The sequence below is a fragment of the Hyaena hyaena genome, unplaced genomic scaffold, assembly GCF_003009895.1.
Source record: "Hyaena hyaena isolate Hyena2069 unplaced genomic scaffold, ASM300989v1 scaffold_63, whole genome shotgun sequence".
In the NCBI taxonomy this organism is placed as follows: domain Eukaryota; kingdom Metazoa; phylum Chordata; class Mammalia; order Carnivora; family Hyaenidae; genus Hyaena; species Hyaena hyaena.
The window spans coordinates 4,203,564-4,230,839 of NW_024080695.1; the positions used below are offsets into that span (position 1 = coordinate 4,203,564).

The following is a 27,276-nucleotide window of genomic DNA, read 5'->3' on the forward strand; positions in this document are numbered from 1 at the left end:
AGAAAATGAAAGATGAAACGCATGAGCTGTTGCTTAAAATTAGACCGCTCATGGGCTCCTGGGTGGCTCAGTCAGCTGAATGTCCATCCAACTGTTGATTTCAGCTCAGGGCATGATCTCACGGTGTGTGTATTCAAGCCCCGTGTGGGGCTCTGTGATGACAGCACAGAGTCTGCTTGGGATTCCCTGTCTCCCTGTCTCTCTGCCCCTCCCCTGCTCGTTCTCTCTTTCTCTCTCAAAATAAATAAATAAACCTGAAAAAAAAAAAAGGTAGGCTGATTGGGTTATGTCTAAAGGATACAGGAGCTAGTTTGAGCTGAGATGGAAGAATTGGAGCATCCAAAAGAATTATCACTGCACTTGATTGAACCCCACCACGTACATAAAAATCTGTAATTTCACAGTGATGCAGCACAGGAGGAGGGGGCGTTCCTTGGTACCGATAAACACTTGGACTCAAAAGACTCCTGTATGCCCTTGACTGTGTAAGCAGATGGCCAGAGGGCAAGAACGTGGCTTGCTCAGGCATTCTTCCGTGGGTGTCCTTGCCTTAGGCCACATCGCAGACTGCGGCACTGGCTGGGAGCTGTTTCCTCCCCAGGCGACACAGCTCAGTGCAAGGAGATGTAGTCCACATCAGGCACAGGGGGGAGCCTTCCTGTCTTAAAAGCTTCAGACCCCACAGGTACCAGAATCTCCTGTCACAACTCGCAATCATAGCCGGCATCCAGGGTCCTCCCGCGAGGGCCATGCCTGGCTCCCAGGGTCACCTCCCTCGAGGAAGTTCAGAGCACGGCCTGCCTGTTAGAGTTCATGGTTCTTGTGCAGTTGCCCCCATCCGGACGTAATCCACCAGTCAGGCGTCATTTACCCCGTAAGCCATGCTGCCTGGTAACATACGCGATGTTCTTCCTCTTGTGAGTTTCCCAGGTAGAAGTTATCCAGAGCTCAGACTCTCAGGAACTCGGCAAAAGTTTGATCGTATAGGAGGATTAGGAGGAACTTGACGGAGGAACAAGGGGGAGAAGAAGGGGGGAAATGGTGGGGGAAAGGGAGAGAGGCAAAACAGGAGAGACTCTTGAATGCTGACAAAAACTGAGGACTGATGGATGTAGGGGGGAGGGGGGATGGGCATGGAGGAGGGCACTTGTGGGGATGAGCACTGGGTGTTATGTGGAAACTAATGTGACAATAAACTATTTGTAAAACAAACAAACAAACAAACAAAAAAGTTTGATCAGCCTTCTGTTTTCATAAACCAAACCAAAATAAAGCAAAGAGCAACAAAAGCAGGAAATAAACACCAACAACAAAACGAACCCAAACTCATTTTTTCACCACTGGAAGCTGCTGTGACATCAACTGTAATTAGCAAAGACTCAAACATCCATTCTGTCTACATAGTTTCTGTCGGAATCACCAGATTGTTTGAAGAATCCCAACTTCATGAATGGGAAGTGATGGAATTACAGGTGTACATTTTCAGCCCCTAAGGAAATCATCACAATTGCACTTGGATGCTAAAACGACTGGGTCAAAGTCAATAGGTTGTATGATGCAGGGATGTGTTTGCACCACTTGAACCTGCTCATGCCTCTTAGAAGTTACCCATCCTTTGCCCTTACAGGAAGCACGTGGTACCACTTACAGGGTGTTTTGGAAAGTGAATTAAGTCTGGTTCTAATCAAGATACAAGATATAACTAGTACTTTACAGGAAATACAGAGGATAGAAGAACAGTGACACCCCATGGAAAGAATATAGAGCATTCGGCAGAATAAATACCCTAGCTTCCCCAACAGACCTACAGCGTAAAAGAGAAAAGGGGAGGGCAGAGAAAAGTAGATTTAACTGACATTGTGAGATTTTGTTTTTTTTTTTTAGTTTGTTTATTTATTTATTTATTTATTTTAGGGAGAGGGAGAGAATGAGCAGGGAAGGGGCAGAGAGAGAGAGAGAATCCTAGGCAGACTCTGCACTGTCAGTGGAGAGCTTGACATGCACTCAGACTTAGGAACCGTGAGATCATGTCCCGAGCTGAAATCAAGAATCAGTCGCCTAATGGACTGAGCCACCCAGGCGCCCCAGATTTTGTTTGGTTTTTAAATGAAACTTCCAACTGCAAAAGTCACTTTGACACACTTGAAATAGTTTGAATAATTACTGGTACTAATTATTGGGATTTCTGTTAATATTTTAAATACGATTGGTAGTATATTTGACATAATAATGACATCAATGTTAGGTAAAATAGATATACGCATACATAGATACGCATATGCTTATAGAGGCATAGATCCTTGATGGTTAAAGAAGCACACTGAGGAATTTACAAGTAAAATGAAAAACAGGGGATTTGCTTTAAAATGCTCAAATATTTGGGCGCCTGGGTGGCTCAGTCAGGTTATGCACTGGACTTGGGCTCAGGGCATGATCTCTTGGTTCGTGGATTCGAGCCCTGCGTTGGTCTCTGTGCTGACAGATCGGAGCCTGGAGCCTGTTTTGAGTCTGTGTCTCCCTCTCTCTCTGCCCCTCCTCCGCTCATACCCTGTCTCTCTTTCTCTCTCAAAGTTGGATAAACATTTAAAAAAAATTAAAATGCTCAAACATTAGGAGAGTAACTAAAACCAGTGATAAGTAGTGACAGTTGTTAAAGTTGGCTAACAAGTACCCTGAGAGTCATACTATTTCTCTCCACTTTTAAATGGTTAAAAATCTCTATAATGGTGTTTTCTTAAGACCCTTATATTTTTACAGTAAAATGCCACTTCCTCCTACCAAATTATCAGAGATGTTTTAAGCACTGTAGAGGGAGGGGTGAAATAAGGATCCTGCTGCTCTTGCGGGGGCAGGGGAGGTGGTTTCTGGAAAGCAGTTTCACAGGACATTCTAGAAGGCTTCAAATGTTGTTAACCTTTGGTCCAGTGACTTCATTGGTGGGTATGGTATTGAGGATATCACTGTGACTACCAAAACCTCTTTACAATGATAGTTACTGTGGGATTATTTTAGGTTTTGAATTTTGCAAGTCACCCAAATGTGCAACACTGGAAAAATGGTTGGAAATCATGGTACATCACAAGGTGAACTGTTTTGCACCCATTGTAAAGGAAACTTTTATGGCATTGTTTTAAATGTTTATTCATTTTTGAGAGACAGAGAGACAATGCGAGAAGGGGAGGGGCAGAGAGAGAGAGAAAGGGAGACACAGAATGCAAAGCAGGCTCCAGGCTCTGAGCTGTCAGCACAGAGCCCAACACGGGGCTCAAACCCATGAACCATATGATCCTGAACGCTGCCGAAGCCAGATGCTTAACCGACTGAGCCACCCAGGTGCCCCAAACTTTTATGGCTTTTAAACCCCACTGGAAGATTCCTGTTACAATGCTAATTGGGAACAAAAAAAAAAAAAAAAAGAATTGTTCTGGCATTTATGTAAATGATGTGCAAATGTGGAAAAGAGTAGGCTTAGAGAAACAAATTGGAAAACTACAGCCAAGGGGTGCCTGGGTGGCTCCATCGGTTAAGCATCTGACTTTGGCTCGAGTCATGATCTCGCGTTTCGTGGGTTCGAGCCCCGCATTGGGCTTTATGCTGGCAGCTCGGAGCCTGGAGCCTCCTTTGGGTTCTGTCTCTCTCTCTCTCTCTCTCTCTCTCTCTCTCTCTCTCTCCCCCTCCCCCGCTCATGCTCTGTCTCTCTCTGTCTCAAAAATAAATGAACATTAAAAAAAAATTTTTTTAAAGAAAGAAAAATACAGACAAATGCCTTCATTGGTTCTGTTGAAATGTTGGTCTTACAGTAAAGGAAGCTTTTTTCTATTTGTCTTTATTATCCACCTTTTTCATCATGAATGTTAATTTTTCTGTGCATTCTTTTCAAGCTATAGAGAGGTATGATTAGCATACCGTCAAATTTACCCATAGTAAGAATGTAATCTGATACATCACTGTAAAACAGAGTCCTGCAATCACAGCACATCAGGTAACTTCTAGAACCTGGGACCCTGCGATGCATCTCATTGATATTTCTTGAGTAGACTTTATTTTTACTGCAGTTTTAGGTTTACAGAAAAATTGAGAAGATAGGAGGGAGAGTTCCCACGTACACTCTATGCAATTTCTCCTGCTGTTAGCATGTTACATGATCATGTCACATTTATTACAATAATGAGCCAATGTTGGTACATTATTATTCACCAAAGTCCATACTTCATTCCGATTTCTCTAGTTTTATTTTTCTTTTCAAATTTTTACTTAAGTTCTAGTCAGTTAACCAACAGTGCAGTATGGTTTCAGGAGGAGAATTCAGTGATTCATCATGTCCATACAACACCCAGTGCTCATCCCAACGAGTGCCCTCCCTAATACACATCCCCTGTTTAACCCATCAGCCCACCAACATCCTCTCCATCAACCCTCAGTTAGTTCTCTGTCGTTAAGAGTCTCTTATGGTTTATTTCCCACTCTTCTCCTTTTTTCCTCTTCCCATAGGTTTATCTGTTATGTTTCTTAAACTCCACACAAGTGGAATCATGATATTTGTCTTTCTCTGACTTCTTTCACTTAGCATAACACACTCTAAAACCATCCACGTCATTGCAAATGGCAAGATTTCACTCTTTAGTGGCTGAGTAGTACTTCATTATATACATATACGACATTTCTTTATCCATTCATCAGGAAGTGGACATTTGGGCTCTGTCGATAGTTTACCTATTGTTGATAGTGCTGCTATAAGCATTGGGGTGCATTGAATCTGTTTTTTTATTTTTTATTTATTTTTTTTAAATGTTTATTTATTTCTAGGAGACAGAGAGACAGCGTGAGCAGGGGAGGGTCAGAGAGAGAGGGAGTCACAGACTGAAACAGGCTCCAGGCTCTGAGCTGGCAGTCAGCACAGAGCCAGACGCGGGGCTCGAACCCACGAACCGTGAGATCATGACCTAAGCGAAAGTCGGACGCTTAACCAACTAAGCCACCCAGGCACCCCTGTTTTTTTATTTTTATGTCCTTTGGGTAAATACCTACTAGTGCAATTGCTGGATCATAGGATAGTTCTATTTTTAACTTTTTGAGGAACCTTCACACTGTTTTCCAGAGTGACTGCACCAGTTTGCATTCCCACCAACAGTGCAAGAGGGTTCCCCTTTCTCTACCTTCTAACCGACACCTGTTGTTTCTTGTGTTGTTAATTTTAGACATTCTGATGAGTGTGAGGTGGTATGTCAGTGTGGTTTTGATTTGTATTTCCCTACGATGAGTGATGTTGAGCATCTTTTCATGAATCTGTTGGCCCTCTGGATGTCTTCTTTGGAAAAATATCTCTTCATGTCTTCTGCCCGTTTCTTCACTGGATTATTTGTTTTCTTGGGTGTTGAGTTTGATAAGTTCTTTATAGATTTTGGATGCTAACCCTTTGTCAGATATTTCATATGCAGATATCTTCTCCTCTTCCGTGGGTTGCCTTTTTGTTGATTGTTTCCTTCCCTGTGCTTTTATCTTGATGAGGTCCCAGTAGTTCATTTTTGCTTTTGTTTTTCTTGCTTCCAGTGATGTGTCTAGTAAGAAGTTGCTGTGGCTGAGGTCAAAGAGGTGGTTTCCTGCTTTCTCCTCTAGGATTTTGATGGTTTCCTGTATCACATTTAGGCCTCTCATCCATTTTGAGTTGATTTTTGTGTATGGTGTAAGAAAGTGGTCCGGGTTCATTTTTCTGCATGTTGCTGTCCAGTTTTCCCAGCATTTGTTGAAGAGACTGTCTTTTTTCCATTGGATATTCTTTCCTACTTTGTCAAAGACTTGTTGACCACAAGTTGTAGGTCCATTTCTGGGTTTTTCTATTCTGTCCCATTGATCTATGTGTCTGTTTTGGTGCCAATACCATACTGTCTTGATGATTACAGCTTTGTAATAGAGCTTGAAGTCCTGAATTGTGATATCTCCAACTTTGCTTTGCTTTTTCAGGATCTCTTTGACTATTCGGGGTCTTCTGTGGTCCCATACAAATTTTAGGATTGTTTGTTTTATCTCGGTGAAGAATGCTGGTGTTATTTTGATAAGGATGTCATTAAATACATGGATTCCTTTAGGTAGTAAAGACAGTTTAACAATATTTGTTCTTCTAATCCATGAGCATGGAATGGTTTTCCATTTCTTTGTGTCCTCTTCAATTTCTTTGCTATGTGTTCTATAACTTTCAGAGCATAGCTCTCTTACCTCTTTAATTAGGTGTAATCCTAGCTATCTTATTGTTTTTGGTGCAATTGCAAATGGGATCGATTCCTTGATTTTTTTTCTCCTGCTTTGTTATTGGTGTATAGAAATGCAACAGATTTCTGTGTGTTAATTTTATATCCTGTGACTTTGCTGAGTTCATGTATTAGTTCTGGCAGTTTTTGGTGAAGTCTTTTGGATTTCCTACATCTAGAATATCGTATCGTCTGCAAATAGTGGAGGTTTGACTTCTTCCTTGTTGATTTCTTTTGGTTGTCTGATTGCTGAGGCTAGGACTTCCAGTACTATGTTAAGTATAATGGTGAGAGTGGACATCCCTGTTGTTTTCCTGACTGTGGGGAAAAGGCTCTCTGTTTCTCCCCGCTTGAGGATGATATTAGCTATGGGTCTTTAGCATATGGCTTTGAAGATGTTGAGGTGTATTTCATCTATACCTACTTTGTTGAGGGCTTTCTTTTATCCACAGTGGATGCTCTATCTTGTCAAATCCTTTTTCTGCATTTGTTGAGAGGATCATAGGGTTCTTATCCTTTCCTTTATTCATGTGGTGTATCGTGTTGATTGATTTGCAAATATTGATTCACTCTTGCAGCCCGGGAAGCAATCCTACTTGATCATGGTGAGTAATTCTTTTAATGTACTGTTGGATTCGATTTGCTAGTATCTTGTTGAGAGTTTTTGCATCCATGTTCATCAGGGATATTGACTAGTACTTCTCCTTCCTAGTGGGGTCTTTATCTGGGTTTGGAATCAAGGTAATGCTGGCTTCTTAGGCCAGCATCACTCTGATTCCCAAGCCAGACAGAGATCCAGCAAAAAAAAGAGAACTATGGGCCAATATCCTTGATGAATACGGATGCAAAAATCCTCAACAAGATACTTGCAAATTGAATCCAACAGCACATAAAAAGAATTATCCACCAAGATCAAGTGGGATTCATTCCTGGGTTACAGGGCTGGTTCAATATTCGCAAATCAATCAATGTGATACATCACATCAACAAAAGAAAAGATAAAAACCATATGATCCTGTCGATAGATGCAGAAAAAGCATTTGAAATACAACATCCCTTCTTAATAAAGACCCTCGAGAAAGTCAGGATAGAAGGAACTTACTTAAACATCATAAAAGCCCATCTATGAGAAGCCCTCAGCTAACACCATCCTGAATGGGGAAAAAACTGAGAGCTTTCCCCCTGAGATCAGGAACACGACAGGGATGTCCACTCTCACCACTGCTGTTTAACATAGTGCTGGAAGTCCTAGCATCAGCCATCAGACAACAAAAGGAAATCAAAGGCATCAAAATCAGCAAAGAAGAAGTCAAACTTTCACTTTTCACAGACGACATGATACTCTACATAGAAAACCCAACAGACTCCACCAGAAGCCTACTAGAACTGATCCAAGAATTCAGCCAAGTTGCAGGGTACAAAATCAACATAGAGAAATCGGTTGCATATTTATACACCAACAATGAAGCAACAGAAAGAGAAATCAAGAAACTGATCCCGTTCACAATTGCACAAAAAACCATAAAATACCTAGGAATAAACCTAACCAAGGATATAAGAGATCTGTATGATGAAAACTATAGAAAACTTATGAAGGAAATTGAAGAAGACACAAAGAAATGGAAAAACATTCCATGCTCATGGATTAGAAGAATAAATATAGTTAAAATGTCATTACTACCCAAAGCAATCTACACATTCAATGAAATCCCAATAAAAATTGTACCAGCATACTTCTCAAAACCAGAACAAAGTATCCTAAACTTTGTATGGAACCACAAAAGACCCCAAATAGCCAAAATAATACTAAAGAATAAAACCAAAACGGGAGGTATCTCCATCCCAGACTTCAGCCTCTACTACAAAGCTGTCATCATCAAGACAGTATGGTATTGGCACAAACACAGACACATAGACCAATGGAACAGAATGGAGAACTCAGAAGTGGACCCAAAAGTGTACAGCCAATTAATCTTTGACAAATCAGGAAAGAATATCCAATGGAAAAGACTCTTTAACAGATGGTGCTGGGAGAACTGGACAGCAACATGCAGAAGAATGAAACTAGACCATTTTCTCACACAATACACAAAAATAAACTCAAAATGGATAAAGGACCTGAACGTGAGACAGGAAGCCATCAAAACCCTAGAGGAGAAAGCAGGAAACAACCTCCTTGACCTCCACCGCAGCAATTTCTTACTTGACACATCCCCAAAAGCAAAAGAATCAAGAGCAAAAATAAATTGTCTGGACCTCATCAAGATTAAAAGCTTCTGCACAGCAAAGGAAACAATCCATAAAACTAATTGGCAACCGACCGAATGGGAAAAGATAGTTGCAAATGACATATCAGATAAAGGGCTAGTATCCAAAATCTATAAGGAACTCACCAAACTCCACACCCGAAAAACAACCCAGTGAAGAAATGGGCAGAAGATATAAACAGACACTTCTCCAAAGAGGACATCCAGATGACTCCACATCCGAAAAACAAACAACCCAGTGAAGAAATGAGCGGAAGGTATGAACAGACACTTCTCCAAAGAGGACATCCATATGGCCAACAGACACATAAAACGATGCTCAGCTTCCCTCCTCATCAGGGAAATACAAATCAAAACCACACTGAGATACCACCTCACGCCAGTCAAAGTGGCTAAAATGAGCAAATCAGAAGACTCTAGATGCTGGCGAGGATGTGGAGAAACGGGCACCCTCCTACACTGTTGGTGGGAATGTAAACTGGTGCAGCCCCTCTGGAAAACAGTGTGGAGGTTCCTCAGGAAACTAACAATAGAGCTCCCCTATGACCCAGCAATAGCACTGCTAGGAATTTACCCAAGGGATACAGGAATGCTGATGCATAGGGGCCCATGTACCCCAATGTTCATAGCAACACTCTCAACAAAGCCAAAACATGGAAAGAGCCTAAGTGTCCATCAACGGACGAATGGATCAAGAAGATGTGGTTTATCTATACGATGGAATACTACATGGCAGTGAGAAAGAATGAAATCTGGCCATTTGTAGCAACGTGGATGGACCTTGAGGGTGCTATGCTGAGTGAAATAAGTCAGGCAGAGAAGGACGGATACCATATGTTTGCACGTATGGGAGGATTAGGAGGAACGTAACAGAGGACCAAGGGGGAGTAGGAGGGGGGAAATAGTGGGGGAGAGGGAGGGAGGCAAACCATGAGAGATTCTTGAATACTGAGAAACAAACTGAGGACTGATGGATGTGGGGGGGAGGGGGAAGATGGACATGGAGGAGGGCACTTCTGGGGATGAGCACTGGGTGTTATATGGAAACCAACTTGACAATAAACTATTTGTAAAAAAAAAAAAAAAAGAATATTCTAAAACTAAAAAAAAATGTAATGCTGGCTTCTTAGAATGAGTTTGTAAGTTTTCCATCCTTTTTTTTTTTTTGGAACAATTTGAGATAAATAGGTATTAACTCTTTAAATGTCTGATAGGAGGGTTGCCTGGGTGGCTCAGTCAGTTAGGCATCTGACTTCAGCTCAGGTCATGATCTCATGGTTCGTGGGTTCGAGCCCCATATCGGGCTCTGTGCTGACAGCCAGCTCAGAGCCTGGAGCCTGTCTTCCGATTCTTTGTCTCCCTCTCTCTCTGACCCTCCCCTGCTCACCCTGTGTCCTCTCTCTCTCTCTCTCTCTCTCTCTCAGAAATAAATAAAACATTAAAAAAAATTTTTTTAAATGTCTGATAGGATTCCCCAGGGAAACCATCTGGCCCAGGACTCTTGTTTGTTGGGAGATTTTTTATTATGGATTCAGTTTCTTTGCTGGTTTTGGGTCTTCTCAGATTTTCTCTTTTCTTCCTGTTTCAGTTCTGATAGTTTGTGAGTCTAGGTATTTATTATCCATTTCTTCCAAATTGCCCAGTTTGTTGGCAGGAGCACCACTAAGCCAGGCATGACCCTGGCGGTGGCGGACTTATAAAGCTTCAGATTTTGCACTCTGCTGCTTATAATACTTGCAGTAGTGTCCGTAAGGAGGGTTCCCTCCCCACCCCCCAAAACCCGTAGTTCTTATCTCCCCCAAATCAACCCTCTGCTTCTCCTACCTTCCACGATTCTACTTGTAGACTTGCAGCTTTGTTCTCGTGGTCCTCAGACTGCTTTTTTGCATGTTCACAATGATTTGATATTTCTTTAGCTGCATTCGAGGGACGAGGCAAGCTTAGGGTCCCTCTGCTCCTCCGCTGTCTTAACTCCTCCCTCGTTTTTCCGACGCCCTCTTTCAGTTCCAAGATCCCATCCGGGGCACCATATTACATTTAGTTGTTTCCGCAAGATGACTTTTAATCAGAACAAAGTAAAAGTAGCTTTATTTTAAAATCCTCCAAATATATTAACTGTCCATTTTCCCCTTGGCCTCCTCGTTGTTGTTGATGTGTTACTTGTTGACAAAGACCAGGCCTTAGATTAGTTATATTCCTGTAGTTTCCAGCCGGGCTCCCTGCAAATTGACTACATAAGTGTCTGCTGATCTGGTCGCTGGCCGACAGCAACAGGCTGGGGCAGAAGGAAAGGAAGCGGAGGAAAAAGGGAAAAAGAAAGGCCTTACCTCCGAATCATTTAAAGCTTCACAGCTCTGAGGGACCTTCAGTGTCTGCTGTGACTTCGTGGAGTGGACTGCTCTGCTCTTGGCTTTTGTGTTCCCCAGGTTGGAGATCGCAACCTTGAATCGGGCCGACTCAGACCTGGAGGCTTGTCGAACCCAAATCAGCAGAGATATCATCGCCCTTCTGCTGAAGAATCTCACCACCTCTGGCCACCTGTCCCCCCAGGTAGAGAGGAGGATGGGTGCTATTTTCAAAAAGCAGTTTCTGTTGCTGGAGAAAGAAATACAAGAGGAGTATGATCGGAAGATGGTGGCATTGACGGCCGAATGTGACCTGGAAATGAGAAAGAAGACAGAGAACCAGTACCACAGGGAGATGGCAGCAATGGAAGAAGCAGAAGAGTTGCTGAAACGTGTCAGTGAGAGGGTAAGGCAGCTTTGAAAGGAAGGCTTCACTCTTCTTGTCTGCTTTCTCTCAGGGACGCGTCATTGATCCATCCGTCTGCCCATCCATCCACCCATTCAGTCATCACCCATTCATCTATCCATCCACCCACTCACCCCCTCCACCCACCTATCTACTCATCCATCCACCCATCCGTCTATACATCTACCACCCTTCCATCCACCTGTCCGTCTATATATCCATTCATCTATCTGCCAGCCACTCTTCCATCCATCCACTCATTCATCCATCCATCTATCCACCCACCCACTCACCCCCCTCCATCCACAAATTAATTCACCCATCCGTCTATACATCTACCACCCTTCCATCCACCTGTCCATCTATATATCCCTTCATCCATCTACCTACCACTCTTCCATCCATCCACTCATTCATCCATCCATCTATCCACCCACCTACTCACCCACCCTCCATCCACCCATCCATCTATACATCCACCACCCTTCCATCCACTGTCCATCTATATATCCATTCATCTATCTGCCAACCACTCTTCCATTCATCCACTCATTCACCTATCCGTCTATCCGTCTACCCACTCACCCCCTTCCATCCACCCATCCATGCACTCATCCATCTATACATCCACCACCCTTCCATCCACCTGTTCTTCTGTCCATCCATCCATCCCTCTACCCCTCTGCCTATAGTCCTTCTCTTCACCTGTCCACCCACTCACCATCCTTTCGCCCACTTGTCCGTCTATCCATCCATCTAGGATTTATTTAGAAAGCATTTATTGATCACTTACTGTCTCATACACTGGGCTAGGCAGGGACGTACAGAGGAAAATGAGATGTGGTTCTTGAGTTCAGGAAGTTCACAGTTCAATGAAGGCTTTTCACATTTAGAAGATGTGACCTCATTCAACTATTTTAGAATAGAGATGTGTTCACAGTGCTGCGGGAGATCCTGGGGAGAGTAGAAAGCGTGCACCCGCAGAGAGTGTGGCTCAGGGAGGTTGTGACGTCAGCGTGTGTTGGGTCCATCTGGGCCACGTGGTCCTAGGTGGCGGGGCCCTCCAGCACCTGCCCCACTGTCAGACAAACCTGGACTCCCCTTTCCAGTATATTGCCGTTCAGCTCCTGGAGGCCAGGCTGTGAAATAGGGCTGAGGGTGCTCCCTCTCTCTGTGTGGCTGGGAGAGGTAATGCAGGAAAAGTAGCCAAGTGGCGTTGGCTGCCCCAGGCACAGTGCACGGTGCTCAGCTCTGAGAGTTCTGACCCTCAGCCTTCCCAGGGCTGGCTTCTGTTGACCAGAGATCAGTTCTGATGTCTCTAAGAAACATGTCAGTTTCTGTTTTGAGAGGAATCACACCAGAGTCCTTCACTGAGTGCATCCGGTCAAGCCTAATTTCTGCCCTCCTCTGTGAAAGAGATGGCTCGTTCAGTCCCTGGGACTCGAACCCACATTTCCCAGGCTGAAAACCGGTCACCCTGGTGAGGTTCAACCGGTCACCCTGGTGAGGCCTAACATCTACTTAGGGAGGAACAGGCTTTTGAACTGCTCACTCCTGTTCCCCAGCCTGCCGTCCGTGCCCAGATTCCCCTGGACACGGACAAAGAGGGCCCACAGCCCGCGGCCCTCCGGTGGTCATCTGCCATCGGCCCACACGCTGGGCAAGGATGAAGAGAGGTGAGATTCGTGCTTGTCTCGCCCCCACCTGCTCCCTTGCACCCGGGGTCCCCCTTGCCTTAACATGCATCTCATTTTAGGGTGAGGCTTCTTTTCTCCTTGGCTCCTGTGTGAGCCCATGACTACTGTAACAAATTGCCACAGATTTCGTAGCTTAATGCAATAGATTTTTATTCTTCGACAGTTCTGGAGGCCACAAGTCCTAAGTCAAGATGTCAGCCATGCATACCCCCTCTGAAGTCTCCAGGGAAAGGTCCCTTCTTGTCTCTCCCAGCTTCTGGTGGCTCCAGGCACTCTGTGGCTGGGGGCCACATCACTCCAGCCTTGACTTCTGTCTTCACATGCGGTCTTCCATCCTGGGACCATCATTTCTTCTGTCCTTGGAGTCAGGGCTCACCCAGATCATCCCGGATGGTCTCATAAGATCCTTAACTTAATTACATCTGCAAAGGTCCTCATTCTAAATAGAGTCGCATCCACAGGTTCTGGATTAGGATGTGGTTTTGTGTCTTGGGGGTGACACTCCTTGGCCACCAGCATCCTGCTGGCTGACCCCGCTCTCTGTCCTCCCTCCATGACTCTACTGGTCAGTGCCAAGTTTCCCCGAGCCAGACGCTTACGAAGACTGTGCTGAGCTCACAGTGCAATTCAGCCCCCAAACCATCGCAAAATTCCTCTTTCTCTTCTCTCCTAAGTTTGTTATAATTTGTGTTCCTATGACAATAATACATGTTCTGGAAGGAAGGCTTGGAAAACATGAGAAAGCAGTAGTCCACAAACTAGACCCATGAGCCCAGCCTGTCATGGTCTGGCCCGTGGGTTGAGAATGTGTTTTTACATTTTCAAAGGATTGTGAAAAATAAAAGCAAAGCAAAAAAACAAAAACAAACAAACAAACTAAAAAAACAAAAAACAAGGAGAAGGATGTGTGACTGCAAACCTTAAAATTTTTATCTGGCCCTATACAGAAAAGTCTGCCAGCCCCAGCTTGAAAGCATAAAAAGAAAAACCTTGAAAAAAAAATAAGTGGAACCCACTTCACCATCCAGTCTGATTTGGAATTCCTACTATTGCCCGACCCTGGAGATTTCAGCACACATTTTAGCCTTTTGCCTTCTATATCTATGTTTACTTATTTTGAGAGAGAGAGAGCGCGCAAGTGCAACAGCAAGGGGGGCCAGAGGGACAGGAAGAGAGAATCCCAAGCAGACTCTGTGCTGTCAGCGCAGAGCCCAACGCGAGGCTCGAACTCACGAACTGTGAGATCATGACCCGAGGCGAAACCAAGAGTCAGACGCTTAACCGACTGAGCCCCCCAGGCGCCCCCTCTATTTTTTTTTTAACAAAGTAAAGTCTATGCAGTTCATAGAACTGTGTGTCATGTTTGTTCCCACTTAATGTCATGGTGTAAATATTTTCTGATCTTATTAAGTGCTCTCATACTTAATGCCCGCCGCAGGCATGCAGGGTTCTAAGCACATCACGCAGGCCTTCTCATCAAATCTTCACACCACCTCAGTGAGGTGGGAATTGATAGGATCCCACTTTCATGGCTGAGGAAACAGATTTGGAGAAGGTCACCTGCCCAAGGACGCGTGGGCGGGGCCGAGACGCAGAGCCAGGCAGCGTGCACCAACCCCGCCGCCCCCCCCCACCACCACCGCCATGGTGCATTGGCGCACCATGCCCCCTGCTGCCCTGTGCCAGGCTAATCCATCTTGCTGGGCTCCTACCTTCAGCTCCCAGAAGGCTGCCCGGAACGATGTTGTACATGTCTCCTCATTACGGACACAGGGAGTTGAAGTCCTGAGGAGGATGGCGGGACAGCGCCTCCCTCGGTGCCTGGCCTCACTCCCCAGTCTCCTGGCTCACAGCTGGGGGGTGCCATCGCTCCGGGTCCTTTGGGTCACCCTGTTCAGAAACCAGTAGCCTCGTTTGAGCCAGTGCGCTTCCAAAAATAGCATCTCAGCGGCTCAAGTCAATAGAGCTGTTTGCCTCCCGGTCTGTGCAAAACACTCCATCTTATCAAAAACTCCCAGTGACCTCGTAACTTACCTGTATGTTCATCACAGTCATCTTTAAAGGAAATGCATGAAAATATTTGGGGCATATTCTTCCACCAAGAATTCGTTTTTTAAAAAAAGAAAACTGGGCAGAATCTGTTTTTTGAGTAGAGTTCAGGAATTCCAGTAATGACATTTTTTTAACATTTTTATGTATTTTTGAGAGACAGAGACAGAGCACAAGCAGGAGAGGGGCAGAGAGCAAGAAGGAGACACTGAATCGGAAGCAGGGTCCGGCCTCTGAGCTGTCAGCACAGAGCCCGACATGGGACTCCAACCTACCCATGAACTGTGAGATCGTGACCTGAGCTGAAGTCGGACACTTAACTGACTGAGCCACCCAGGTGCCCCAGAAATTCCAGTAATTAGAGATGAAATCTGATCGCCTTTAAACACCTATGTAATCCCTTACAGTCTTTAAAGCGTTTCTCCACCGAGAGGCCGTGGGCAGTGTGGTGGTGACTGTAGACTCTGAAGGCGGAGATGGTTGGGTTCAGATCCTCATGGTGTTCTTCCGGAAGGGGCATCACTGAGGTTCCCTGGGTCTCAGTCTCCCCAGCCTTAAATTGAGGATACTAATGATGCCGGTGTTACGGGGATGTTTGTGTGTAAGTGGTGCTCAGACCAGTGCCTGGTGGCGTAAGCCCCGTAGCAGCATTTACTTGTGGTCTGGTGGAAAATCTAAAGAAACCCATGGCACAGAACAGAACATGAAGCCTTTCCACGTTGAGCTGGGGAAATCGAGGCACAGGGAGCAGGACTTGTCCAGCTTCCTGCAAGCAGTGCAGAGTGGGTCCTGTGTCTGGGGACTTTCTTCTAGACAAAGATGCCGTCCCCGCCGCTTAATGCAGTGGAAGCAAGGAACGCACCATGCCCTGAGCTGTGCGAACGTCTCAAGGGCAAAGATTCCCGAAGTGCAAGCATTCTTCCTCTGTAACCATCTCTGATGGATTTGTTTCTATCAAAGAGTTTTGCTGTCTGCCCATCTTGCGAAACTGAATGCAGGGAATACGATCTAGTTGAGTTATAATTTTCTGTCCTGGTTTCACGTGTTTGGTGGTACAGCGTCAACATGGCGACTGGCATCCAGTTGTTCTGGAATATTCCAGCACGGACCTATGATTCTCAAACCAGAATTGAAGTGCCCCAGCCCAGTCTGTGCCCCGCCCCCATTCTGTCCACAGGGTAAGTTGCTTTCTTAGGGAGCACTTCAAACCGTGAGATAAAGATGCCTTACGTCCTTGCAAAGTCCACCATGGGGGAAGTTTGGTACGGAGTTGGAATGAGTGACCATTACTTCCATACTTTTTAAATGCACATTGGTTGCCGGTATATAAAATATAAAACTTCATATAAAAATCCGGACTTCCAGTTTCTTTAAATTTTTTTTAATTTTATATGCTGTCAGCACAGAGCCTGGTGTGGGGCTTGAACCCACAAACTGTAAGATCATGACATGAGCTGTAGCCGGACACTCAACCAACTGAGCCACCCAGGCGCCCCATCCATCAGGACTTCTAGCTTCTTTTTAAAAATGGAAAGATGTGCTGAGCTGCATCCGTGTTCCTGCAGAGCCCCCTTTGGTGGGCCGAGCAGTGGCTGGCCCGTAGGCAAGGCTTCTCTCCATTGGGCCCCACTCCTCACCACCCCCTTGCGCCTCTCATACCGGGACGCCTCTCTCACGGCTATACATGAGCTCATCAACTCAGCAGGCCCTTGATGGGGGGCTCCCCTGCTTTACGGCATAGACTTCTCTGTGTCCCAGGAGAACTGAACTCGGTCAGAGGGTGAACACATATCCTCTGGACCCCGAAAGCCCGAGGGCAGCATAGATGGAAGTGATGGGGGCTCCCATCAAAATTGATTTTAGGGGGTGCCCAGTGGCGCATTTAGTTAAGTGTCCAACTTTGGCTCAGGTCATGATCTCACGGTTCATGAGTTCGAGCCCCACATCGGGCTGTGTGCTGACAGCTCAGAGCCTGGAGCCTGTTTCAGATTCTGTGCCCCCCTCTCTCTCTGCCCCTCCCCTGCTCACGCTCTCTCTCCCTCTCTCTCAGAAATAAACATTAAAAAAATTTTTTTTAATTGATTTTAGGGAGTGTTTCACTACGACAGGAGCGTATCGTTGCTTCTTACCTTATTCTTCAGAAATGTAATTCTGAACAGGACAGAAAACTATCTTAGGATTTCTGTGCATGGGCGTGCGTTTTTCGTCCTGGCTATGAGAAGCTGTGTGGATTTCGCCCCATGTCTCACTCCTGTTCATCAAAATAAATTGAGGTTCGCGGCTTGTCGAATTTCATACTGTCAGGAAAAAGAGGTCACTTTGGTGAATGAGTCACCAAGCTCTGGGCTTGGCACCAGCTGGGCACCAGCTCTGTCTTCGCAGCAGTGCCCCAAGTCAGGAAGGGGCCGACACCCTCCTGGCTGTGGGTGAACTGCTTTCTCTAATTCAGATAAAAGCTGTGAATAACCACTTCTCTCCAGGAGAGTGGCTCACAGAAGTCTGATCCGATCCTTTTTATACAGTCAGCTTTAAAAAAAAAAAAAAGCCCACGTGTTTTCTGGTGGCCGAGGCAAACCATTGATACTGGGATGGCCCCTGGAGACGTAGCCAGGCAGGAAGACGCAAGTGGGGGTCTGTGGCCGCGGGGGCTGTGGCTGCTGCCCTTCGCAGACGTGGGGCGTCATTGCACCCCGAGTGCAGGGATTGTCCAGGGTGGGCTGCTGGGCTTTTGGGGGGCCCTGTGTTAATAGCACTCGGCTTCCTGGGCCAGATTGCGAGCAAATTGGAATATAAGGGAGAGGAGCTAGAAAGGCATCATATCACCTTTATAGGCTTTTGTGAGCGATTGGAAGTACAGGTGGGAGGTCTGGGTGCCTGGCGGCCCGGGTCTCGAGAACACAGAGCGTTGGCAGGCGTACGGTGCCCCGTCCCTGTTTAGTGGGAGGAGCTACATACAGCCCTCTCCCTCTGCCCCCATCACCCGTCTGCCTCCCCTGGGTCTCCACGTAGCCTACACAGCCACCATCCCACGCCCCCTGCCACCTGAGACCTCGGTCTCTTGGCCTTGACCCCTGGGATGGCTGTGCCCTCTGCCTCACAGACTCAGTCACCTTCCCTCGACTTTGCTCCGATGTCCAGTATCTACAATCCCAGAACACAGAGCCTGAAGATTCCGCTTTCACCTCCTCTCTGCTTCTGGCACGGGTGGGAGCTGGGGAGGGACCCTCCTCGGCTTCCCGGAGTTTGTGACTTCACCCGTGACATGGACTGTCCATTTTCTGTGCCTGGGTCCCCAACCGCCACACGTCTAGCGACTTCACATCACACCCACTGACCATTGTTTCTGTGGCCGGGAGTCTGGGCAGAGTTTAGCCGGGTTCTCTGCAGGGTCTCAGAGGCCTGCGATCTGGGCCTTGCTCTGGAGCTTGGGGCCCCGGTCCCAGCTTGTCTGGTCACGTGTAGAATTCACCTCCTTGCAGGGTGCCTGGGTGGCTTAGTCAATTAAGCGTCCGACTTTCGCTTAGGTCATGATCTCGCGGTTCGTGGGTTCGAGCCCCGCGTCGGGCTCTGTGCTGGCTGCCAGCTCGGAGCCTGGAGCCTATTTCGGTCTGTGACTCCCTCTCTCTCTGACCCTCCCCTGCTCACGCTGTCTCTTCTCTCTCTCTCTCTCTCCTAGAAATAAATAAGTAATTAAAAAAAAAAAAAAAAGAATTCACCTCCTTGCAGTGTGGACTCGGGCCCTCGGCTCCTATAGGTCTCCCTCCTCCTCTCCCTGTTCCCGAGGGGCCGCTCGCTTCTCCCAGGCCAGCAGGAGGGTGCCTTTGTTCAGGAAGGCCCAGCGCATCTTTCCAGAACACTTACCTCCTGTAGTCAGGCCCGTCCAGGATCACCTCCCCACCGGTTTACTTCAAGCCAGCTGATCAGGGGCCTCAGTTACATCAAGTCTGGTCACTTCTGTCACGTAATCACCAGACCATGAGGCCACAGTCCTGTCACATTCAGAGTTCATGTCCACACTCAAGGGGGAAGGACCTATATAATGTGTACACCATGGGCCAAGCATCTGGGGGCCGTCCTAGAAGTCTCTCTCCCCGGGTAGAATGAATCCCACTCCCCTCCTGGGACGCAGGTCTGTTCCGCTAGCGGATGTGAAGGCACCAGGAACTCAGTACAGGTGTGTCTTTTCCTTCCTTCCTTCATACTGACCACAAAGAGTGCAGGCATCCAGGGGCCATTTCTTTAACTACTCTGCCTCCTTTTTTACCCAAATTGTCTCAACTTTGGCCTGATTGCTGGTATTTTTCTCTTCAGTCGAGTTAAGAATGAAAGATGGTGGAAATAAGCCCGAGAGTCTAACGGACAATCCATTAATGTTTCCATTTTGCAAGCTATCTTCAGGCAGTTTGATTTGCAGATTTCCATCCCTGCGAATTTTCTGCTTTGAGATTGTTCTGAAAAACATGAGGATAAAGGGGAAAGACAGGTTGCAAAAGTATTTTCCAGAGCTTAGCAGCCTAATCATTGCCAGCTGAGGACGTGTGTGTGTGTGTCCATACATGTGCGTTCCACGTGAGTGTATGTGCTTGCGTGTCCCCTGTGTGTTGTGCATCTGTGTGCACACTGTGTGCTTGTATGTGCTGTATGCGTGTGTGTTATGGATCCGTGAGCACACGTGTGCATGCACTCTACCTTGCAACATGCATGTGTGTATGCACTGTGTGTTGCTGTGTGCATGTATCCACGTGTGTGTATGTGCACTAATTATTGTGTGTCTGTATATTTGCTGTGTGCATGTGCATATATGCATGTGCACATGTGTATTGTGCACTGTGTTGCTGTGTGCCGTTATGTTCGGTGTGCGTGCATGTGTGCATGTGCGTTTGTGCATTGTCACTTAGGTTGCTGTGTGCAGATATGTTTGGTGTGCAGGCATGTGTGCGTGTGCACTGTGTTGCTGTGTGCAGGTATGTTTGGTGTGCACGCGTGTGTGCACGCACACGTGTGCGGGCACGTGTTGCTGTGTGCATGTGCACGCATGTGTTCACTGTTGCTGTGTGCGTGTGCATGTGTGTGTGCACTGTTGTTGCGTGCATGTGTGTATGTGTGCGCGCCGTGTTGCTATGTCCGCGTGCACGCATGTGGGCACTGTGTCGCTGTGGGTGTGTGCACGTGCACATGTGTGTGCTCTGTGTTGCTGTGCGCACGTGCATGCATGTGTGCACTCGCATGTGGCCCGGGCGTGCCCGGCCTCTCACGCCCCGCCCCTCCCCCGCAGTGGGCTGTCGAGTGCAGCAACCTCCTGCGGACCTTGCACGGCCTGGAGGAGGAGCAGCTAAGGCGGTCCCTGGCGCTGCGGCGAGAGGAAGACTTTGCCCAGGCCCACAGGCAGCTGGCTGTTTTCCAGAGGAACGAACTACACCGTATCTTCTTTACGCAGATCAAAAGTGCCATAGTCCAAGGGGAACTGAAGCCGGAGGCGGCCAAGAGGCTGCTGCAGGATTACTCTGACATACAGGTGAGGCCTCAGCCCGGCTGGCCGTGACGGAAGAGGGGCTTCCGGCTCCGTCTCGGGGGCTCCTCCTCTCCCGGAGTCCTGTCCCCTCCTTTCGGTGTGTACAGTGAACTCACCACCTTCTTCCGCCCCGTGACATGTGTGTGGGTTTCCGTAAACAGGACAGTCGGTCGCTTGAAGCACAGCTCGGATTCGAACTCCTGTCCCATCACCCCTCAGCTCTGGGAATTTAGGCAAATTGTCGGACTTCCCTGAGCTCATTTCCTCAACCTGTAAAATGGGGGTAATAGAGCGGATTCTTGGAAAGCCTGTGCCTGACAGTATATATACATTTATTATCCACACAGCAGTTAAAAATATACCCATGTGCATATATGTGTGTGTGCATCTATGTGTACCTGGGGTTTACAGTCTGTGTCTGGATACTCCTGGGTGGATCTGTGTGTTCGCCTAAAACTTCAGGGTGAATGTTCTTAATCCAGATGGAATAAATTCCTTTTTTAAAAAAATATTTTTAATTTTTTTTTTTCTGAGAGAGAGAGAGACAGCGTGAGCAGAGGAGGGTCAGAGAGAGAGGGAGACACAGAATCTGAAACAGGCTCCAGGCTCTGAGCTGACTGTCAGCACAGAGCCCGACGCGGGGCTCAAACCCACGAACCGCGAGATTATGAGTCCAGCCTAAGTCGGACGCTTAACCGACTGAGCCACCCGGGCGCCCCAGATGGAATAAATTCCTAAGCAGCAGTGGGAATAGCTGATCTGAGACCGTCACCGCTGCTGTGGAATTTCTCCAGCCCGCACGGGATATTTTGCTCGCACGTTTACACTCCCATAGTGAAACTGCCGGTGTGCAGCCGTGCGAGCAGATTTCTGGTCCCAGGACAGGCCCGGCGAGGGAGGGCGGTGAGGAGCAAGGCCGTGCCAGAGGGGACCGAGTGACCATCCCTGAAAGACTCCCGAAAGTAGGTCTTCCAGGATGAGACTGCCCCTGCTGGGAGGCTCCGAGCATGAGGACAAGCCAGCCTCCCCAGATTCTTTCCACTCAAACCCTGGCGAGAGTATATACAGTAAGGATTCTGCTCTCCTCGTGGTCAGGCGTTCAGAGTTGTCACTTAGGTATTGACCAATGGGTGACTCATTTTCCTCCTCATTGCAGGCAGCGGCTGACTCTCAACACTGGGATGTTCAAGCTAGAAAGAATGCTTGAGTTCGTAATGACGGGGTGAAGGAGGTGGCTTCCGTGGGCGATCATTGTACCACGGCCGGGAAGATGCCAGCTACGCTTTTCCGTGTGTAACTGGCTCAGGTCCGTGGCTCACAGGGACCCAGTTTCGTGCAGGGTGGGATTATTGCCTCCACGTTCCTGGTATATCGATTCTGCTGCTGAGAAGTCAGGAAGATGCTGGCTTTCGGCCACTTCTGACTGACTCTTCTGCACACCGTTCAGTGCACATTCCCAGGTTTCGAGAACTGGAGACATCACACCTTTGTTGGACTGGAAACCGCCCGTGGTATCATATGCATCTCGTCAAACAAAGCATTGATCTTTCCGGCGACCCACTGCAGGGACAGTATTTCCATGGCTGGGGAAAGACCGCAGAGCCAGTCAGTGGGATAACACAGCTTAGGCTAACATTTTAATTACCGCTGGTCTAATCATTGCTGATCTAATCACTGTGCTGCTGGGTAAGGCTGCATTTGAGAGCAGCCTAAAGTTAGAGCACAAATCCTGACATGAGATTACTGACTTCAAATCCTGGCCCAGCCGTTTACTAGCAGTTCAATGTGGACTCTGTTTCCTCATCTGTGAAATGGGAATAAGTGTTCTCGCTCTCTAGATGAAGTTAGATACGGTGAGGAACGCTCTGGGCCCAGTCCTGGACCCAGAGAAGATACCTATGTCAGCTAGGTAATCATCAGCGCCTTGTGTTTGTTTGGGCTTTGTCATCTTGTCTCCTGTCTCCTGCTGGCGTATGGAAATTTTGAGGGTCAAGTCCAGTGTCTGATTTACCCCCAGAATGTTCGCACCTGTGCTGTGTTTCGGGAACCACGTGGGTGAAGGCTGAGTGACTGAGCGAAATCCACATCCCCTTTCTGAGAGCAGTAAAGATGTTCTGACAGCCCTCCACGTATCTGGGTCAAGAATATTCTCATTCCTTATCAGCATGTAGTTTTCTTCTAAGCCCTTGTTAACAGTAGGGCGGTCTAAGTTGATCGCCCCCGTGCCTCTCCCCGTGTGTATTTTCTTCAGAGAGGAAAGGTAATGCTTTCTATGTCTAGAATTTTCTCTAAATTTTGATCAGGCATATTCTCTTGATATTTTTTTCTAAACAGGAGAAATTAGAAGAGCTAATGGACTTTTTCCAGGCCAGTAAGAGATACCATCTAAGCAAAAGATTTGGGCATAGAGAGTACCTGGTACAGAACATGCAATCATCAGAGACCCGCGTGCAAGGCCTCCTGAGCTCCGCAGATGCTCTGCTGACCCTGTTCATCCAGAAACACGAGAGGTAAGACCTGAAAGCCACCACGGATGATGCACCCCCCTTGCCCCATCGTTTCTCATCAGGGATCGTCTATGCTGCTCGGTCAGCGAATGCACTGGCTGCTCCTTCCTTCTTTCCTAAGAAAGATCCTCCAATGGGAAGAATCCTTTGCACTGTAGAATTTCAAAAACATACGTGATAGTTGAGAAAGCCATTCGATGAACCTTCCGTGTGCCCATCATACAAACTCAGTGACCGATGTTGATGTCACTCTACATCCCCCTCCCAGAGTTATTTTTTTTTAACTATCATAATGTTTATTTATTTTTGAGAGAGACAGAGAGACAGGGCGTGAGCAGGGGAGGGGCAGAGAATCGGGAGCAGGCTCCAGGCTCTGAGCTGTCAGCACAGAGCCCGCCACGGGGCTCAAACCCATGAGCTGTGAGATCATGACCTGAGCCGAAGTTGGACACTCAACCAACTAAGCCACCCAGGTGCCCCCAGAGTTAATTTTTTTAGTGTTTATTTATTATTATTTTGAGCAATAGAGCATAAGTGGGGGAGGGGCAGAGAGAAAGGGAGACAGAATCCAAAGCAGGCTCCAGGCTCTAAACTGTCAGCAGAGAGCCCAACATGGGGCTTGAACCCACGAACCGAGAGCTCATGACCTGAGCCGAAGTCTGCCGCTTAACCACTGAGCCACCCGGGCGCCCTCCTGGGTGTTATTTTAAAGCAAATCCCCAACATCTCACTGTGACTTCAGTGGTGGAGGGTTACATGAGCTGTGTGCTGAGCGAGCCCACTTCTCCTTGAACTTGAGCCGTCTGCCAGCTCTTGGATTCAGTGAGGTCCGAATACACAGATGCTTGCGGCACCTGGGTGGCTCGGTTGGTTGAGTGTCCGACTCTCGATTTCAGCTCAGGTCATGATCGCAGGGTTGTGGGATCGAGCCCTGAGCCAGGCTCTGTGCTAGGTGCAGAGCCCACTTGGAATTCTCTCTCTCTCTTGCCCCCTCTGCCCCTTTACCCTACTGAGATGCGCAAGTGCTCTCTCTTTTTCTAAAATAAATAAATACATACACAGTTGCTGGTCTTGCATTGCACATGCTCTCTCTCTGCAGCCTCAGGGTACCACATGGTCTGTGGTAATGCAACCTCTACCCTTCTACAGCCTCCCTCCCCAGCTAGTCTTTGACATACTTGCTTGCAAACAGTGGCACTTCCTCTTTCTGGTTATGAGAAGCTCTTGAATAAACGGAGGCATGACAATAAACCTGGCTTTCCCGGGACGGTCCTTGGTTTTCTGAATTGATTCCACCTCCTTGGTAATGTTATTAGGGCTCTGCAGCTTTCCTGCCCCATCTAACGAGGATTCTGGAAGGTGCAAATTATGTGAATGCTCCCTACCCAAAGATGCTAATGAGTTTGTCACTGCAGTTGACTTGACACCCCTGATGAATTTTCACTCAAGCCAAAGAAACCATTCCTTGCCTTGACCTGAAACAGCACCAGCTGGCTGTGGTGTCGTGAGCGGCCAGCAGGCAGGTGCGCCTTACCCCTGACTCTTAAGTCCTCTTTCAAAAAGTTGGCCTAGACATGTTTCTAAGGCCTGTATCCACCATTCATTCTTCATTCGTTCATTCACCTATTCATCCCTTCAAGAAACTTCCATGGATAAACTATCCTGGGCCAAGCAGAGGGCCCGGCCCCACGATGCAGGCAGACTGGGAATAGTGGCAATCACGGTCACAGACCGGGCCACTCAGAGTTCTCGAGAAGAACAACCAGTAAGATAGATGCCCGGAGTTGGTGCACATAGTGACTGAGGCCGAGAAGTCCCACCGTCTGCCGCCTGCAAGCCGGAGACTCGGCAGAGTGGGTGGTGGGGTTCAGCCTGAGTCCAGAGGCCTGGGAAACAGAGGGGACCCCGGCCTGGAGGTGAGGCGAGGCATCCAGCAGAAGCCGTGAGACAGGAAAAGGGGGTCAGATTCCTCCTTCCTCTGCCGTGTATGCTATTCAGTCCCCTGCTGGATGGGCGGGGCCCCCCACATGCGGGGGGTGGCCCGCTTTACCCCCTAATGTCCCCTGGAAACACCTCCCCACCCACTCAGTGTTTACTGTGGGTGCCCTGTGGCTACCCAGGTTAACATGAAGAATTAACACTTAAGAGAGTATTTCCTACTTTTACCTCTTGGACTTCCTTTTATAATTTATTATTTTTTTAATGTTTATTTTTGAGAGAGAGACAGAGTGCGAGCCAGGGGAGGGGCAGAGAGAGAGGGAGACACAGAATCCAAAGCAGGTTCCAGGCTCCGAGCCATCAGCACAGAGCCGGACACAGGCTCGAACCCACAAATGTGAGATCATGACCTGAGCCGAAGTCCAGTGCATAACCTGACTGAGCCACTCCAGTGCCCCCACTTGGACTTCCTTTGTGACAGTCCCGTCACCAGGAATTCGTAGTCCACCGTCTCCTCTTGGAAAGCTGGAGCACAGGGGCCCTTCAAGTGCCACTCTCTCCCAGAACCCGTGCCCAGCCTCCACCCAAACCGGCGGGTTTCTGATGTTGAGATTTCTGTGCCCGTTTCCAGTGGCGCCAACTTTCCCTTCCTGTATTTTGGGAACGTCCCGGCCGCCCATTCGCTCCTGCTCCTCAGGGTGAAGACTTCTTCTGATCAAACCAAACTAATGCAGAGGTGACCGTCCAGCCACACCAACAGCCGGGCTGAGAGTGGGTTTGAAGCGTGCGTCAGCCACCTCTCTCTCTCTCTCTCTCTCCCCCCCCTAGAGCGGGGTACCTTGATGAGGACCAGATGGAGGCTCTGTTGGAGCGCACCCAGACGGAAGTCTTTTCCATCAAACAGAAGCTGGACAATGACTTGAAGCGGGAGAAGAAGAAGCTGCACCAGAAATTAATCCTTAAGAGAAGACGAGAGATACTGCAGAAGGTACGTAAGGAATCGCACCCGTGATGCTTGGGGTGACCTTCCCGAGCCCTTTCGGGGCGCCGGGCACCACTGGGGTAGAGCACAGATTCAGAGGGTTTCTGGGGTATTACAGGGTGACACCTAGTATCGTCTGGTCCCGTTCTGGAGGGAGGGAAGGGGCTGCAGGCCAGGTTCCTAAGTTGAACCATAGAAACCCTGCTTTTCACGATCAAGTTTTGGCCCCAACATAAAGCTGTGATTTTCACCTCGACCACTAAACTCCACCCCATCCTTGACCATTGCCTCGTCCATCTCCACTGGCTCAAGGATGAAATCGGTGGGGCCCAAGGCCACCCTTCTCTGATGGTCTGGGCTGATTTAAGGTTAGGATCTAGAAGGATGGACGCGTTCCAGAGGGCCTCCTGGTGCCCTCACAAAGCAGAAGGAGGCTGTGGGCAGGTGCTGTGGTAAATACCAGCACGATGGTCGTCTTTATGCAGGTGCCCTTGTCGCCCACTGCGGGGCCCTCACCCCTCCCGCTCTCTCCCCAGGGGTGTTCTTCCCCACCTCTTGCTTTTTATTAAGTTTATTTATTTATTTTAAGAGAGACAGAGGCAGTGCAAGCAGGGGAGGGGCAGAGAGAGAGTGGGGGGGGGAGAGAGAGAGAATCCCAAGCAGGCTCCACGCCACCAGTGCAGAGCCCCACGCAGGGCTCGATCCCATGAACTGCGAGCTCACCACCTGATCTGAAATCAGGAGCCGGACGTTTAACTGACTGAGCCACCCAGGTGCCCCTTCTTTCCTCACATCTTAACCCCACTGAAGCATGACTGCGTCCCTTGATATCACTCAGATCTCCTACCTTGAAGGCCTCCCCTGACCTCCTCATTTAAAGTGTCTGTCCTGGATGTCAGGGTGTTTTTTTCCCATTACCCCATCCTGCGCTGGGCCCCCCCGTGCCTGGCGCACAGTGAGGATAATGGACACCCACTGGCATGAGCTCTGCAGCAGCTCCTCCACTGAGGACTACACACGGGTGAAGCGACTGAACCCTCACAGCTGCTGTGAGAGGTACATGCTATTACTGTCCCCATTTGACAGATGAGGATGTGGAGGCACAGAGAGGACTAGACGTTCTCTTTGGGTCAGTCAGCTTGGCCATGGAGATGCCAGGATTGGAACCCAGGTGGTCTGCCTCGTAGGCTTGATCTAGTCAAAAGTAAGCCTTGGGGCTCAGTCGGTTGAGCGTCCGACTTCAGCTCACGTTATGATGTCGTGGTTCGTGGGTTTGAGTCCCGCGTCGGGCTCTGTGCTGACATCTCAGAGCCTGGGGCCTGCTTCAG

The 27,276-nt window shown here is 48.0% G+C and overlaps 1 protein-coding gene across 1 annotated transcript in view; it reads left to right on the forward strand.

Moving 5' to 3' along the window:
* Nucleotides 1-27,276, forward strand: part of EVC2 (EvC ciliary complex subunit 2) — a 139,905-nt gene that overhangs the window by 68,104 nt on the left and 44,525 nt on the right. Inside the window, exons 10-13 of the mRNA XM_039232157.1 lie at nt 10,939-11,263; nt 20,285-20,524; nt 22,856-23,031; nt 25,795-25,954. Coding sequence (XP_039088088.1) covers nt 10,939-11,263; nt 20,285-20,524; nt 22,856-23,031; nt 25,795-25,954 — 901 coding nt within the window. The remainder of the gene's footprint in view (nt 1-10,938; nt 11,264-20,284; nt 20,525-22,855; nt 23,032-25,794; nt 25,955-27,276) is intronic.